Source organism: Echeneis naucrates, chromosome 22 (assembly GCF_900963305.1).
Source record: "Echeneis naucrates chromosome 22, fEcheNa1.1, whole genome shotgun sequence".
Classification (NCBI taxonomy): domain Eukaryota; kingdom Metazoa; phylum Chordata; class Actinopteri; order Carangiformes; family Echeneidae; genus Echeneis; species Echeneis naucrates.
This window is the reverse complement of record NC_042532.1, coordinates 1542285-1558545: the sequence shown is the minus strand read 5'-3', so window position 1 is coordinate 1558545 and position 16261 is coordinate 1542285. Positions and strand designations below refer to the sequence as shown.

Below are 16261 nucleotides of genomic sequence, written 5' to 3'. Positions count from 1 at the left end.
TTTAAGACACCTCATTCACATTTCTCAAAAATGTCAGAAACTTGGGTGAAAGAAGACAATGAAAGATTAAAAGTTCTCAGAAACGGTTTCATCAAATTCCATCCTTTTTTGTTTGAAAGAAAGAAAGAAAGTAGGTGATGAAGATGGTAACTGGATCAGGGAACTTTTATTTGTATTTATTTATTTATTTATTTTGTGTGTGTGTGTGTGTGTGTGTGTGTTTGTGTGTGTAGAAAATTCTTTGTTGCTATGATTTTGAGGAAATTGCTCCATGTTTGATTATGGATAATTTTTAGTCTTATTATTCCTAGGAGGGATTCTGGTATTGGACCTGGTGTCATACACCATACTGTCATCACGAAACATATATACATATAAAAATCTAAAAGGTGCTGACAAACTGCATTATGCTGCAATTTGAAAACCTTCACACTGAATGCGTTGCTGTCCTTCTAATGTGTGACTTCCAAATCTCAGCATGCCGCTTTCAAATTTCTCTCCTTCATGAAACTGGCTGGCTGTTCTTGCCCAACCTGCATGCCTGCCCTTGTCCTTGACTGGCTGGTGACAGAGGACATGTGGCAGACCAGGTCAGCTTTCAGGGGCTAGTGGCTGGAACTTGAACTTCTATCATCCTTTAGTAGCAGGAGAGCCCCTCGGGGAGGCTCGTATTGAAGGGGGCCTCTTTTTCCTCTTCCCTCCCCTTTAACAAAAGAGGGGGTTGAAGGTGGGGGGTTGGTTGGTGGAGCATGTATATGTATATGTGGTGGTGGTGGTGGGGGATGTGGGGGCGGTCTGGTCAGTCTGACATATAAAGTTGCCTAATTAACGACAGAAAAAAATCAATGCCAAAGGCTGCAGGGTCAATCAGTGCTGAAGGAATAGGCCAAGGACATAAACACTGACGGATCACAGAAAGTTGTCTCATCATTCCCTCTAATCCAGACAAGTAAATGATGATGTAAAATAAACCATTTTAACTGCAACAAAGTCAAGCAACACATCTTGTCAGATCTTTTTCTTTCCCTATTTGATGTCGCCACAGTAAGTCAGCAGAGGTTGTATCTGTGACTTGCATGATTTGATTTGGCAACAGTTTTTCGATTAGATGCTCTTCCTGACCCAACCCTCTCATTTATCCAAGCTTGGGACCAGCACAAGAATACAGATGGTTTGTGGGCACCTTGTTGCTGGGATTGGAACCCAGGGCCTCCTATATGCAAAGCATGTAATTATACCACTGAGCTACATCCCCAGGCAGCACATCCTCACATATATTTAGCTGATTTTCCCTTTGTCTCATTCCATTGTGAAACAATTTGGTGAAGGTCGGGCATTCTGTGTCTGTATATCTGAAAATGGTGGCTTGTTTCATCTTCCGCATTGGCTTCACTTCTCAATTTCACATCAGTTTTAAATAAAATGTGAAGTTCTCTGTCTTCACACAGTCACAGACATACGTGTTAAATGACTTTGTAGGTATGGATGATTGTAGGTGTATATTGGCCCTGCAACAGACAGGTGACCCCTCCAGGATGTACCCAGGCCTTGCCCACTGTCAGAAATAATGCCATTCAATGAAATAGTTCACGTAGGTATAATAATATAATAGTAAATAAAACAACAGTATTGTATTTATGCCACAAGATAGTTCGTACTTCAGATTAATAGCTGAGAAATTGATGTTGCAGAAATAGAGTTTTACATTATGAGATTATTATTTTAGAATTCAGAATTCTTTTATTCTTTTTCAGTTATCTTCAAACAGAATTGCTTTAAAACATGATGTTTATTGGCTCACTTTGCTCTCCAGTGACTGAATTGTATCCACATGATCCAACCTGTATCACCTCTATCTTTGTTGTGACCATTGTTCCTGCTTGGACCCTGCAATAAAGTGAACCTTCCACAGAAAAGCTTTCTTTATTTCCACACGGCTATCACAATTCCACCTGTCTTTCTCTCCCTCATCATCATTTACATTTTCAAATCTGCATTTTTCATATAGATCCAACCTTACTCTAATTTTAATATCACTGTTATTTCCCATGACACCTTTTGTTTTATTATACATTATGAATTTTTCCCTCTCTCCCTCTCTCTCTCTTTCTCCTCCGTCTCACTCTCTCCTGCCCCTCTCCCCCAACAGTTTCCCTCTTCTTTTTCTCTTCTAATCCCTGTGCCCACACCACGCTTATGAGCTGAAATATTTTATCAGGTGGAACCCTCAGTCAAACTTATCATTTTAATCTTATTTCAATAAAAAAAATAATCTCTCTTCTTGGCTGTTTGACAGCAGCTAATGGTTTTTCGTTATCGTAAAGGAAACTTTGAGGGCTGAGATAGACTGGCAAAAAAATGCAAAAAACCTCTGGATGATTCATAAAACATGCACTATGAAAAAGTAACATATGAGGCAAGAGGACAAAAGCCTGCCGAGTAAATACATGCATGCATGTAGATTTACATATTCCTGCGGCCTTTGAAACTGGTAGCAATGGCTTTTAGGGAAGCTTGTTTTATGATGTATTGTTTGCTCTTGGTGCTTGTTTGCATGTACTCAAAGTCACCACTCAGTGCTATTGCATGTGTTCGTTTTTGTCCTCTACTTTCATCAAAATGTCATGAACTTCATTATTTTGAGTCACGGTGAGTAAGCACATCCACATGTCACATGACAGATGGATTTCCCACCATCTCATCAGCAGTGTTAGTGGAGCTGAGCAAAGTCTCAGGTAATTTTTTTTTTTTTTTAACCTACTGACTTCAAAGTCTTTTGTTATTACGTTCTATATATATATATTTATAAAATCTTGAACATCTCAGCAAGGAAAACAAATGAATTATGATCCATGTACACAGTCACAGTTAGGAGAGCTCAACCCCAATTAGACCTCAAAATGCTCGGGCCTTGTGGATGGGCTTTGTCGTCTGGCACTGTGTGGAGATGGGTCCATGACGGCTCCCTGGTAGCCTCTGTGGGTCCGACCCTGTCTGGTGTGTGATGGCTCGCCACTTCCTCTCTCCCATCTGGAGGGGGCTGGGGCTTCTAGCAATATATGGGAGATCACACCCCACAGTCTCCTTGGTCTGTGTCCGCCATTGCCAGGTTTCCTAGGTGGGTCTCTTCGGCGGGTGGGGTGCCTCCAGAGATATCCGGTGGGCGTGGGGTGGGTTTCTGGGTGTGAGATGTCCATGGAAGAGTGAAGTAAGGCATGGCTAACACAGGGGCACTGCAAAGAAGAGACTTTACTGAGTTAAATGCATGTCCACGCTCATTGTCCCATACAAAATGAGTAGAATAGCTGCAAATTGTTTTTAAGGGAACTACTATCACTGAAATGTTCTTGCAGAAACAGCAATAGTAGCCAGCCATGCCTAGAAAACATCTGAGGTCACTCCTAATGTTTGGTGGTGGGTAAGAGAGCATGGCCTAAACTTTTGCACCTCCTGGATGAACCGGGCCCTGGCCTACCTGTTTTGCGTGTTAACTGTGGCCTTACCAAAACTGGAACACTGGAACAATGGTTCTCCCGTGTCTCCAAGTACACTACTATATTGTGAAAATATTAATTAGGATTTGGCACATCACCCAACACAAGCTGAGTGATGTGCTGAAAGGTGGCAGGGATGATCTCATTACCAAAGGCTGTAAGAGTATACTGTGCAAAATGGTCAGGGTGACAAAGGCAAAGATGTCAGCAGCTCTTGGTGTCAATGGAACTTGACAGTCCCCCTTCCGGAGATCAAGCTTTGTGATGTAACTATTTGAAACAGTATTCTCAATACAAGTCTCCATTAGAGAAAGTAGAGAGAAAGTCGGACACAGCAACTGCCTTAACCTTGCAAAAGCCAGGGCGAAAATTTGATGTGCCATCTGGCTTTGGAGATAACAGGTAAGGAGAGCTCCAGTGGCTGTTAATGTATTTAGCCATGTGACAGAATTTTTGCATGCTTTGTAGTAACATTGAGACAATCTTATACTCTTATGATGACCTGGTGATCCTGCTGTATTAACCCAAATAAATAACCACCTGGAGATAGAGGAGATTATACCTGGTTGTAAATTCCTGACATGGGTCGTCATCTGTTTTATTGTACCCCAATTGCTTTTTCATCTGTTGAAGAAGTTCTGTGATGAATCAATCAAAGTGGCAGAGGACTATAAGAATGGGGTGAAGCATTTGGTCAGGGGACACAGCTCTGAACTGCTTACTGCCATGTGGTTCTGTGTGTTGCTTCCTCTCTATATAGTGAATAAACACTCGATGCATGCTACCTTTCCTGTCTGTCAGACTTATCTAGTAGGTATTGTGCTTCCTTCATCTTCATTCGCTTTTCACTATTGCAATGATAGATGTGTTATTTAATGGGCTTAGCATTTCAAACATCAATATCTTGCACAAGGTTGTTAGTTTGAGAGGTCACATCATTGGACAGAGAATCAGAATCAGAATACTTTATTCATCCCCAAGGGGAAATTGTTTTGCTATAGGTGCTCCTTGCAAGCATAGAAGAGATAGGATATTTGAAAATATATAAAAAATAAAATATATATAAAAGGAGTATTTACAGTAATAAAATGAATATATGCAGTAAGGTGTGAACAGAGGAGGATGGGAACTGATCAGGCCAATCACGTCATTACACTGTGTGTTGCAAAGTTGGAGGAGGTGCGAGACAACATTGGACAGAAACCCAGAATTGGACAACCTGCCACTCTGTTGACTCTCAGAAGCTAAAAAAAACACAATCAGGCACATGTCCCCCATACAAGCCATGAAAGCAGATAGAACATCTTGACACGACTGGACTTAACTCAAATGCACGACTTAAGAAACAAAGTATCAAACAATCCTTTAATGAAAAGTATAAACAGAGACATTCCTCTGTGTGAGAGATTTTCAAACTACTAAAACAACCAAAAATCACTCACTTGGAGGAAAAACTACTAAGCTGGAAAAAACAAAATCAAGACAAAGTATCAAAGAAATACAAAACCTGGCTGGACATGAAACTTGGAAGGGTAGTAAATGTTTGTTCTGTGACATGAAGACAAGATGAACTGGCACCGGCCAGAGGCAGACATGGACACATACACACATACACAAGGTAATGGGAAACAGGTGATACAATTAAGGCCGGGCAGACAATCAGACCAGCAGGAACCATGGGACTGTCCTTGACCGGTTTAACCCAAATGCACGACTCAAGAAACAAAGTATTAAAATAAACAATCCTTTAATGAAAAGGATAAACAGAAAATCTCCCACACAGAGGAATGTCTCTAACTACAAAAATACCCAAAATTCTCTCACTAGGAGGAAAATATCTAACTACAAAAAACAGAAAATCACTCACTGGGAGGAAAAACTACTAAGCTGGAAAAAACTAAAGCAAACAAAAGCAACTATGAATTATATATACACACACACAAGGTAATGGGAAACAGGTGAGACAATCAGGGCTGGGAAGACAATCAGACCAGAGGAAAACACACAAGGGGAAGAGCAAGTAAACTGAAACTATAGGAAAGTAGGATTTCAAAATAAAACAGGAAGAGACAACAAGACAAAAAACTACATGACTGTTGGGACAACAGTCCTTGGAGTTATAGCCTGCTCCCCCAAAAGTGCTTCGATGGAATTAAAGGATTTAAACATGTTTAATGAGACAACCTCTTTTTTATTCCTACATTATGGGGTGTGAATTATATAGTTTTTCTCTGCCACTTTTCTGTCCACCACATAGGGACCGGATAAACAGGCAGGGACAACACACCTCCGGCCCAGGATAGCAGGCAGGTCAGGACCAAGCCCCCAGGGTACCCAGCAACCCCCAAAACACAGGGAGCCCCAGGCCACCCCCAAGCTCCATCCCATTCAAAGATCTGCAGGAAAACACGGGATCAGCAATCCCCTGGTTGGAGGAGGAGGTTGGAGGGCTGGAGGCAGCCCACATAGAGACAAGGGAACCAAAGGACTCCAGGCCCGTTGGGCAAACCCCAAACAGCATGAGCTAAGTCCGGGGGCATGGAGCCCCCCCAGACAGACATCTGGCCAGCCCCCAGCAAGGGCCCTGCCACAAGTCCGACGCCTGAACCAGGCAAGCCGCAGCCCACCACAGCGACCAGGCCCATTGGCCCCGGACCGATCAACAGATCTTACTCCCAATTGGAGGTAGGACCAGAAATTGTTAGATCTGTTGGAAGCAGTATTAAACTAATTTTAGACGATAGTTTAGGCAAGAAACTCTAAATAGAATTGGCTCAAGTCAAAACATGCCTAAATTATAGATTGGAGCTGAAGATATTCCAGAAATGTGTTTTTGTTCATACTATATTCAGCTGGGTTTTCATTAAATCGTATAAATTTGTTGTCTTAGATGATATGCTTTAAATGTTTTATCCCTTTATCAACCATGCTAAAAAAAATGTTGATTTTTTTTTTTTTTTTTATTTTGCAGGAAGTCAGGATTGCTACAGACAGGTGTGAGCCTACAAGAGGTGTTGCCAATGCTAATACACTTGAATTAGCTGTGACTCTTGATATTAGGGCTGATAAAGAGCAGATCAGAGATTTGGATTTCTTTGCAAATTGTTTGTTCAATATTGAGCCGCACTTGGTCTAACAAGTTTGACTTAATCCAATTTAGTATATAATGTACTCTATTGGCCAAGTAGTAAGTTTTGTAATTCCAAACTGCAATGGTCTTTGTAAAGTCTTTAAGCTTATATGTGGTGATGGGGAAGCTTTCCAGCGTTCCACATCAATCTGTCAGTTTACCTGTTACCTGTACCCTGCCCCCTGCCTGTTTCCCGGTCTGGAGATTTTTGCCTAGCCCCTTGGATTTGTCTGCCTGCCTGGTTTCTGACCCCTGCTTGTTTTGTTGGACTGATTACTGTACTTACCCTGCATTTCACTGGATTTTTGGCACAGGTCATGGAGGAGGGAGTTCATGCTCGTAAAATCACTGTGGGTGTGCGCAAACTCATCAGCAAAAATGCTGGCCTGTTGGAGTGTGGTCACTTTTTGCTCAATTTTATGTTGACTACTATACGCTCTGGAATACGGTTCTTGAATTCCTCCACCACCATCAGCTCCCCTCATGTCATCAGCCTTACAGGGTGCACACCATCGGCCAAATAACATGGCTTTCTCCTGAGCAAAGGGCATGTATTTCTGACCAGATGTTTTATTTAAAGTTTCTAAACTGTTGTTGGCCAGCCTCTGGCACAAACTTTTATGCCTCCAAGGTGGCATTTTTAACTTGTTCATTGGAAAGACAATCTTTACTGCTTACAGCTTTACCACTCAGCTTACACTGCAACAAGATTTCCCACACCTCTTTCAGCCAATGCTGTGCAGCAGCTTATGCTGTAAATTGCACCCAAGTAAGATTCCACTATTGACACACCAAACGCATGTCCTGACAGGCTTTTGTTGAGTGTACAGATGTGGAACGGATGTTTTGTTGTGAGTTAGTTTTCTGTTTTCTTCATCAAGATATTTATTAATTTATTTATTTTGCTTTCTTCATCAGGCAAAACAGTGGCGCAAAATGTGTTAATGTGGGAGCAAGGAGGATCATGTGGGAAAGGGGTGGGGCGGGCAAAAGGGTCACTCAATTTGCCCCGAAGGCGGTTTGGGAGGAATAAGTATAACCAGGCCCTGGTGGGAGTGTGCGGGGACCGAAGACATCATTCACATCACTCCATAATCATCACAGCCATGCTAGGATGCCTCCTTAATTTACATAATACCACCCTGACACTTTTACTCCTGCTATCCATCACGAGTGGGATGAGGAGATGAGGCCCTCTTCTCCTCTGTTCTCCATCTCCCTCTGTCTGTCTTTTCTCCCTCTGATTGTGTCTTGTGTTTATCTGTCCAAGCACATAAGATTGATTCCCAACTGGTCCCCCTCAGCCCACCCTGCACCTCCCCTTATGTTGAACAGATATAAATTTTCAGAGAATGATGAAGCACCTTCTCAGCTAATAATAAACAGAACACACATATTCAAAAACAGAGAAGAAATTCAGGGAAGAGGAGAGGCATCTGTCTGTGTTTGGTTGATGAGGAGTGATGGATGTTGTGAAGAAAGTTGAATTAAAATTCTTCTCTTCACTGGTGTTAGAACGGCATCATCACACTGAGCTCTGCACCAGGTCACACACTGTGGGGTAATCCAATGATAAAATGTAGCATTCACTACATGTACGCTTAATTAATCCTCATGTTGTGTTTTTTTTTTTTTTCTTGCTAAACAACTTACTGGTCAAAAATGTGCATTCCAGTAGGACTCATCATAACAACTGTAATAATACATATATTTTTTACAACCAGTTCTTTTTTTTTTTTCAAGAAACTTGTGAAGTTCTTGTGAACATGATGAATTCTAACTTTATTTCTTATTTATGGCATGTATGCCTCATTGATCTGAACTTACACATCTTGATTCTGAGTTCTAAAAACATAATTTGTGAATTATAATTGACAGTAAAAAATATACTGTTTATCACAGACTACTTTGGGTTCCTGTCCAAGTTACCAAGGAGATTTTTTAAAACTTTGAAAATTTCTATACAGTGACATAATCATGAGTGCTATTTTAAAACTTTACAAGGTGACGGTATTTAGTGTTGTATTTATATGTTGCCTAATCAATTCATGCAGCAATAGATATCTTGATATTAAAATATCTTTAAAAGTGCTTGTTCGTGTGAATTCTGTGTTACTTTGGAAGTACACATTTGACCCATGATTCAGTGATATGTGTTGTCCTTGTGCTGTTGGTATATTCTTATTACTTGCAAAGAAGTCATTTTTTATTTTAAAATATCTTGCAAATACATATTTATTAATGGGGGAAGAGACTATTGTCATTGACAGTGTTGCAGAATTTGAAATTTAAAATCACAATATGTTGCGGCACGGCTTTTAACTTGTGCAGTGTTAAATCAGAGTGGTGTCGGGAAGCGGTGTGTTGTGTCTGAGAGCATGCAGGGCCATGTCTGGTTCACAGAGGACATTACCATAAGTACCATTACTGTCAGAAAGCATGAGATCTGTATCAGTGAAATATACTACTGCTGCACAGAATCTGCCTTGACTTACAACGCCTCTGCCCTACTACTGACATTTCTAGCACCCGCACCCACAATGGAGTTTTCTCTCAGAAGTAATGTGGCAATATGTTGAATACCAGAGCATGGTATCAATTCAGTTACAACCAATAGGAATGAATGAAGCGGTTCAACCCTGCGCTCTGGTCTCATCCTGCCTTACAGAAAGCCAAATGTATTGTCCTTAGTTAAATTGTATTCATATACCAGCAAGTTTAAGCAAATTTAGAGTGTACATAACTTACAACGTTTCTCAACATAATACCACATGAATGCAGCACAGACAAATGAAAAGCAAATGTAGGTGCATGGCCAAGTGAAGCATCCTTGTCAGGAAAATCTCCTACTCTCAGCTACTTTCTCCTCCGCTCAGCGAAGAAGAAACACAGTTAGGCAGTGAATGCTACAGAAACAACATGGTACATTCAACAGCTGCCAACAGTATTTTCCACTGGACGTATTAAACAGAATGTTCATCTCTCATTTAGGAGGCTTCACTGGTCCTGGTTAAATGACCCAGGTATTATGACTAGTAAGGAGCTTCTGTGGGGTCATCAAGGCAGGGATGTCACTTGTTTGTTATTGCTCTAGGTCAGTGTAAGAACAGTCATTGGAAGCTAACTTCAATTGACAGTTGTTCAATTGAATCTACTTTACAAACAATCTGGATATAGAGAAGAGGTCTGTTTACAACAGAATGTGATGTCATATAAGATAAGATACTTCTTTATTCATCCCACTGTGGGGAAATTTACAGTATTACAGCAGCATCAGTAAAAAAGAAGAAATAGAATTAGACAATAGATGACAGTATAAACAATATAAACAAGTATTATAGATAATATAAAAATAGTATGTACAGTATTACTATGGAGACAAAATATGTACAATCCAGTAAGTTTAAAGAGTGCTGTGTGTGGTATGCTGGTTCTGCAACTGCTGGTTGTGAAGTTTGACAGCTGCAGGAAGGAAGGACCTGCAATATCGTTCCTTCACACACTTTGGGTGAAGCAGTCTGTCGCTGAAGGAGCTCCCCAGTGTTGTTGAGAAGTCCTGCAGGGGGTGGGAGTCATTTTCCAACATGGATGATAGCTTAGCTATCACCCTCCTCTCTCCCACCACCCCCACTGAGTCAAGGGGGTATCCCAGGACAAAGCAGGCCTTCTTGACCAGTTTGTCAAGTCTCTTGCTATGCAGTCATTGAAAGTGATAACTCAAGTCAATCAAGCTTTTGCCTGCCACCAAGACTCTTACAATATAGAGACATCTGGTAGTTAAGAATGATTAATTTTATGTCCCCTAATCTTAGCAATAACCAATGGGGTTTCTTATGATTCGCTAACGGGAGCATTTGCCATCTGTAGCCGTACCTCCTGAATCGGCACATGTTTTTTTTCCTGTCCAAGTTCGGCCATGCCAATTATTTGTACCAGCTTGTGTGTCATTTCAGACCTAGAAACTTTGCTCTGCATAGAAGAGGGATATAGCTGTGGTAGCATAGACCGATTGTGGGTGGTGTATACCTGTTGTGGTGGTGCGGGATGAATGGTATTTCCCATTTAATGTGAATGACAGCAGGAGATGTTTATAAAAAAAATCAGTTGGTATTTACTTATTAGCACAGAAAGAGCTTTGTGACATGATCAGTAAAACTGTTCAGGTTGTCAGGAGGGGGCAGAGCCTGGACTGCAGTGCAACTGTGTCAGTGGTCCCAGATCCCTGTGTCAATCTCTGTGTTACTGTAAAAGCCGCAGTAATTTCAAAGGGAACACAACATGTGTTGATGCACACATCAAGTAGACTTTGCAGCAAAGAAAAACTCTGGATTGTGCTTGCTGAGACCGCTTGCTTTGCTGACTACTCACTGTTTTAATCCATGTAGAATGTATGTGTAGTACCATGACCTCTTTTTGATTTGATTGCTGCTACTGTCAGAAAGATTCTACTAATGGATGTAATTGTGCGCACACTGTTGTATTGTTTCTTGTTGCCCATGTCCTACTCTGTGGCGTCTCCTGCTTTGTGGGTGAACAGGCCTGACCACACTTGAACCTTTCGCTGACGCATTAACTGTCTCTTGAATGTTTTAGCTAAATATATATATATTTATATATTTATATATATATTATATATATATATATTTATAAATAAATATATAAATATATATATATATATACTTGCATTACATATATGCGTGTATGTGTTATACTTCTGTACAGTAAATCAGAGTAATCAGAGTAACTTCAGAATTGTGCAATAAATCTAAAATTAGATAATCTATCTAAGTTTATAAAAACCCTGTGGGGGTATGTTTATCCATGTTGAGATGGGTATCTTCCCTGGGTGGTGGAGGAATATTTTAGAACCAGTTTTATAACAACAAATCTGCTCTGATTTAATTACCCTCTGCTACGGCCTTCACCGTATATCGGGGGTTTTTCTGTCTCTCTCTCTCTCTGTGGTTGTGTGAGCAGATCACCTGACGGATCCTGCGAGAAGTGGGGGGATACCAACGTCATCAGGAATTCCCCGGGAGCGGGGAAAAGGGCCACAGTCCTACCTCGTACCTTCACTGCGCCGGCTGTAGCGAACAGCTGATCAGCTGGGCCCGCCTGTTGTCTCCACCCCCAACTATAAAAGAACTGTCAACCCTTTGTTCTGGGCGAGCTGGGTTTCCCCATTCTCTGACTCGCCATCACGCTGTGAACATTTGCTGTTGTCCCGAACCCTGCATCCCTGTTTCGGGGTTTTGTGTGTTAACTAGGAATTACCTTCGTAGACATTTTGTTAGGTGCTGTTAGTTGGTTTCGTCTTTTCATTTTGTGCTGTTTTGACTGTGGCCCTTTTGTTTTCTCCGTGGCCACCTTCTTTTGTTAACTGCATACCTTTATTAATAAATACCTTTTTATTTTACCTCTTACCATCGGGTTTCTATGTTACTTCTGTTTCCCTAAACGAGCTGGTCGTAACACCCTCAGTATTTGCTGATTTCCTGTGCCCATATTTAATTTATATTAAACATATAAAAATTTCCTTCTTGCCCTGGAGGCAGTCTGTCTGTGTGTTTCTGCCCTGAAGTTTAGGTCTTCTACCAGATGCTTGGTTAACTCAAGGTTTCTGTGATTGCTGTTCCTAGACTACGCTCTTCTGCACAGAGATCTCAGATGAAGTTTCTGGTATTTGCTAAAACTATTGTCATAGTTTTGGGATCACAGCCCTGAGCCTACATCTTTGCTAGCTCTTCTCTCAGACCTTGGTATCTCTCAACTTCTAATGTTCCTTCTTTCTGATGCTTTTGTCATATGCAGCTATACAGCTATACTACATCAACAACTACAACAATTCATTGCTTGGCTTATGTTATGATCTGGATTTTCTTATTCTGGCAGTTTTAGGGTTTTTTGTGTTTTGGTTGTGTCTTTTTCTTTTTTTTTCCCCTTCAGTGCAGGAGTGTGGCAGAGGTGGGGCTGGCATACTTTCCCTGAATGGCAATGAGGCACACCTGGTGATAATCCACTAATAATCTCCATATAAACCAGCCACTCCAGTGCCACATAATTCTGTTTTACTTGGTAGAGCCTTTCTGAGATGACAATTTTTGCTACCTTCTGTGTGATGGGTATTTGCATTTTTATTTTTTCGTTGTCGTTGCAGAGCTGAACCCTATATTCCTGCATGCTTACCCTCTTCGTCGGTAACCTTCTCCTGAGCGAGTATACCTGAAAGAGGACGAATTTAGTTCCCAGCCAGTGTTTAAAGGGGGAGCGACGTCACAGTATCAGGACTCAGAACAGAGGAACCAAAAAGCATGAACACAGAGACAGTATTGAGTCCGACAGGCTTTAATCAGTCTCAAAAACAGGCAGGGGTCAGTAACCAGGCAGACAGGTAGAATAATGCAGACTGAATCCAGGTGTGAGGCAGAAGCTTCAGACCGGAAAGGCAGGCAGGCAGACCAGGCAAAATAATTCAGGGGCTAGGCAGAATCTCTAAGACTGGGTAAACAGGCAGGGTTCCGGGATCAGACAGGCAGGCAGGCAGGTAGGTAGGTAGAAAACACTGGAATGCTAGGCAATCTGGCAGAGGGCAAGGGAAATGTATGTATAGGTAGACTGATGGGGAATAAGCCCCCGGTGAGGAGTGGGTGGGGAAAACCGGGTGCAGGGAATGAAGGTGATTGCCAGGCCGGTGGGTATGACAGGAGAAAGTGATCAGTTAGATGTCACTGTGACACATGGCCCCGTTGCCAATCAGAGATGAGAGCCTGCCACCTCTTGGCGAGTTTGCACCTTGGTGCGAACTGCAAAGGAAGAGTGAAAATGCAGACTGTGGATGGGTTCCTTTATTTCCAGGAAACAAAGGAACAGAGGTAACCTCGTGGTCAGGCCTCTGTTTGAATATAGGCCTTTCTTTGTCTGACCTCGTGGTCAGAGCTAGCGTCTATAGTCTCATCATCTAAACCATCACCCTGTCTATTAGACCCAGTACCAACTAGCCTCTTTAAAGAGATTTTCTACTTAATTGAGCCGTTCATTTTAGATCTGATTAATTTGACATTATCTTTGTGTTATGTACCTCAGACTCTTAAAACCGCAGTCATCAAACCCCAACTTAAAAACCAAATCTTGACCCAGATGCTTTGGTCAATTATAGACCCATATCAACATTAATTTCTAAAATCACTGAAAAAGCAGTAGCAAACCAATTACATGACAATTTGCATAGGAATGGTTCACTTGAAGAGTTTCAGTAAGGGTTTAGAGCCCATCATAGCACAGAAACAGCACTGGTTAAAGTCTCCAATGATATTCTAATGGCTTCAGACAATGGATCAGCCTCCGTACTTCTCTTATCTCAGTGCTGCATTCAACACCATACATCATAACATTTTACTCCAGAGACTGGAACATGAAATTGGCAATAAAGGAATCCTATTCATCAGTTTGTTCTTCATCTTCATGAATTCTGTACTACAGTTCAACTCCATGAACTACATGCAGCAACATGTTCCTGCCTATACCCCCCCCATGCCTATCTCGCTCTCTCTCTCTCCCTTTTTCTACCCAACCGGTCGAGTCAGATGGCCGCACCCCCTAAGCCTGGTTCTGCTTGAGGTTTCCGCCTCTTAAAGGAGGTTTTTCCTTGCCACTGTCTCCAAGAGCTGGTTCATCGGGGGATCTGTTGGGTCTCTTTAAGTCATTTTATAAAGAGTTTGGTCTAGACCTGCTCTTTATGTAAAGTGCCTTGATGTAACTTTGTGATGATTTTGCGCTATACAAATAAATTGATTTGAATTGATTTGATTTTGTTTGTTCCCATTGTCAACTGTTTCTTCTCCCTTTCCGCATTGAACCATCTCAGCACCATTCTTTCTATGCCTCTTTTTCCTTCTATTTTTGTGCTGATATCTTTAGCTTTGTAGTCTTATGCTAACTTCCATTTTGTTGCAACATGCCATGTTGAAGGAACCCTCTTTTGTCAGTCCTTCACTGTTCAGTCACGCCATTGCCTCATGCAACGCTGAATTTTTTGTAATCAGGGTGGCTTTTTATTATTTGCTCCACCGGAGTGAATGCCGTGTCACCCATGTCAGTCCTTTTTCCTAGTTTAGCCACCATGAAGCCTTGTCTTGCTTCACTCAGGTGTTCTTGTATGTGAGCAGTAAAGATAAGAGTCACGTGAGTGACGTCTTCAATGGCCAAGATGGCAATAGAGTGACGTTGGCTACGCACTCGTCAGAGCCAAGATGGCGAGGGAGTGACGTCAACTATGCACCTGTTGGAGAATGAATGTGGGTGAGGGGAAGAAAAGAGAAGGCTAAAGAGCTCGCAGACGACGTCACCACAGTTGATTATTACAATATCACGACACAATAGCTGAGCCGCCCAGACATATGCCTCTTACTTTTGTTGCCCCACTCAGGGCCAGTGAGGGAGTCTGAGGGTCCACAACGCGTTCTTCAGCTCGGTCGAGCGGTCCGTGTTGCTCCTCAGACAACGGCGACGTGATGAGTTTCTCAGCGCCAGCGGGGAAGGTCACGGAAGACGATGTTCTTTGTTTGGTTCGGATAACAAAGTTGGCGTGCTGGTCTTCTTTGCAGCACGTGGAATCAGCTGATCGCGCGGCGGTCCGCGCTGGGTTGGAGGACAAGAAAAAAAGGAAAACAAACCAACAAAACAAACAAACAAACAAAAAAAAAAAAAACGGCAGTCTAGTCCCGCAAGTTGAAGACTGTGCAAGCAGGTGATCTCACGTGCTGCAAAGACCAGCACGCCAACTTTAGGGTCCTAAGATTGTCTTATGGGTCATTTTTGACCCATGTATTATAAAAGTATTTACATGACAGAAAAAAGTTCAAAGGCCACATACACAAACTCTCTCTAACACACAAACAACAAAGAAACTGGATTCCTCTTGATGTACGAATTCAACTTGAATTTGCACCTGCACCAGCACCTCTGACCTGCAGCTAACCCCTCACATAACACGATCCAAGATCCCAGACAAAACAAAAAAGCATAATGTAAAACAAATTCAGTGGAGAGCATATAAAGATACCCCTGATCGAAGAACCCCAACTTGTTTCCTTGCTGAAGCCATGAGTGGACATTTCACTGTCCAGCAGGTCCTGGCCCAGATTTGTTCAGAGGATCAGGATGAGCAAGAACACTATGATGTGGAAGAAGAGGTATCTGAAGAAGAAGATGAGGAGGAATACAACACAAACCATGAAGCCTCTTCAGATGAAGAAATGACCCAAGCTGACAGAGAGACATTTTTATCCAAGAACAGTAAAATAACATGGTCCTCATCAAACACGGACAGCACCCCAGCGCCAGCACAAAGCATCATTAGGATGACCCCAGGGCCAACAAGATATGCAGGTGCCCATACCAAGGACATCTCCTCCACTTTCCTACTGTCCATCACACCAGTAATTGAAAAGATCATACTGGAAATGACGAATTTGGAGGGTTCCCGTAAATATGGAGACAACTGGCAAAATATGGATCAGACTGACTTGCGTGGCTACATAGGGCTTTTAATCTTAGCAGGTGTCTATAGGTCTTGTGGTGAGGCTACATCTAGTCTCTGCGATGCAGAGAGTGTAAGGGAAATTTTTCTGTGTAAATG

General features: G+C 42.0%; 1 protein-coding gene across 1 annotated transcript in view; it reads left to right on the top strand.

Annotated features, from left to right (window-relative positions):
- LOC115036142 (proline-rich protein 2-like) overlaps positions 1 to 16261 on the top strand; it is a 54220-nt gene that overhangs the window by 26083 nt on the left and 11876 nt on the right. The window contains exon 2 of the mRNA XM_029494282.1: positions 5752 to 6179. Coding sequence (XP_029350142.1) covers positions 5752 to 6179 — 428 coding nt within the window. The remainder of the gene's footprint in view (positions 1 to 5751; positions 6180 to 16261) is intronic.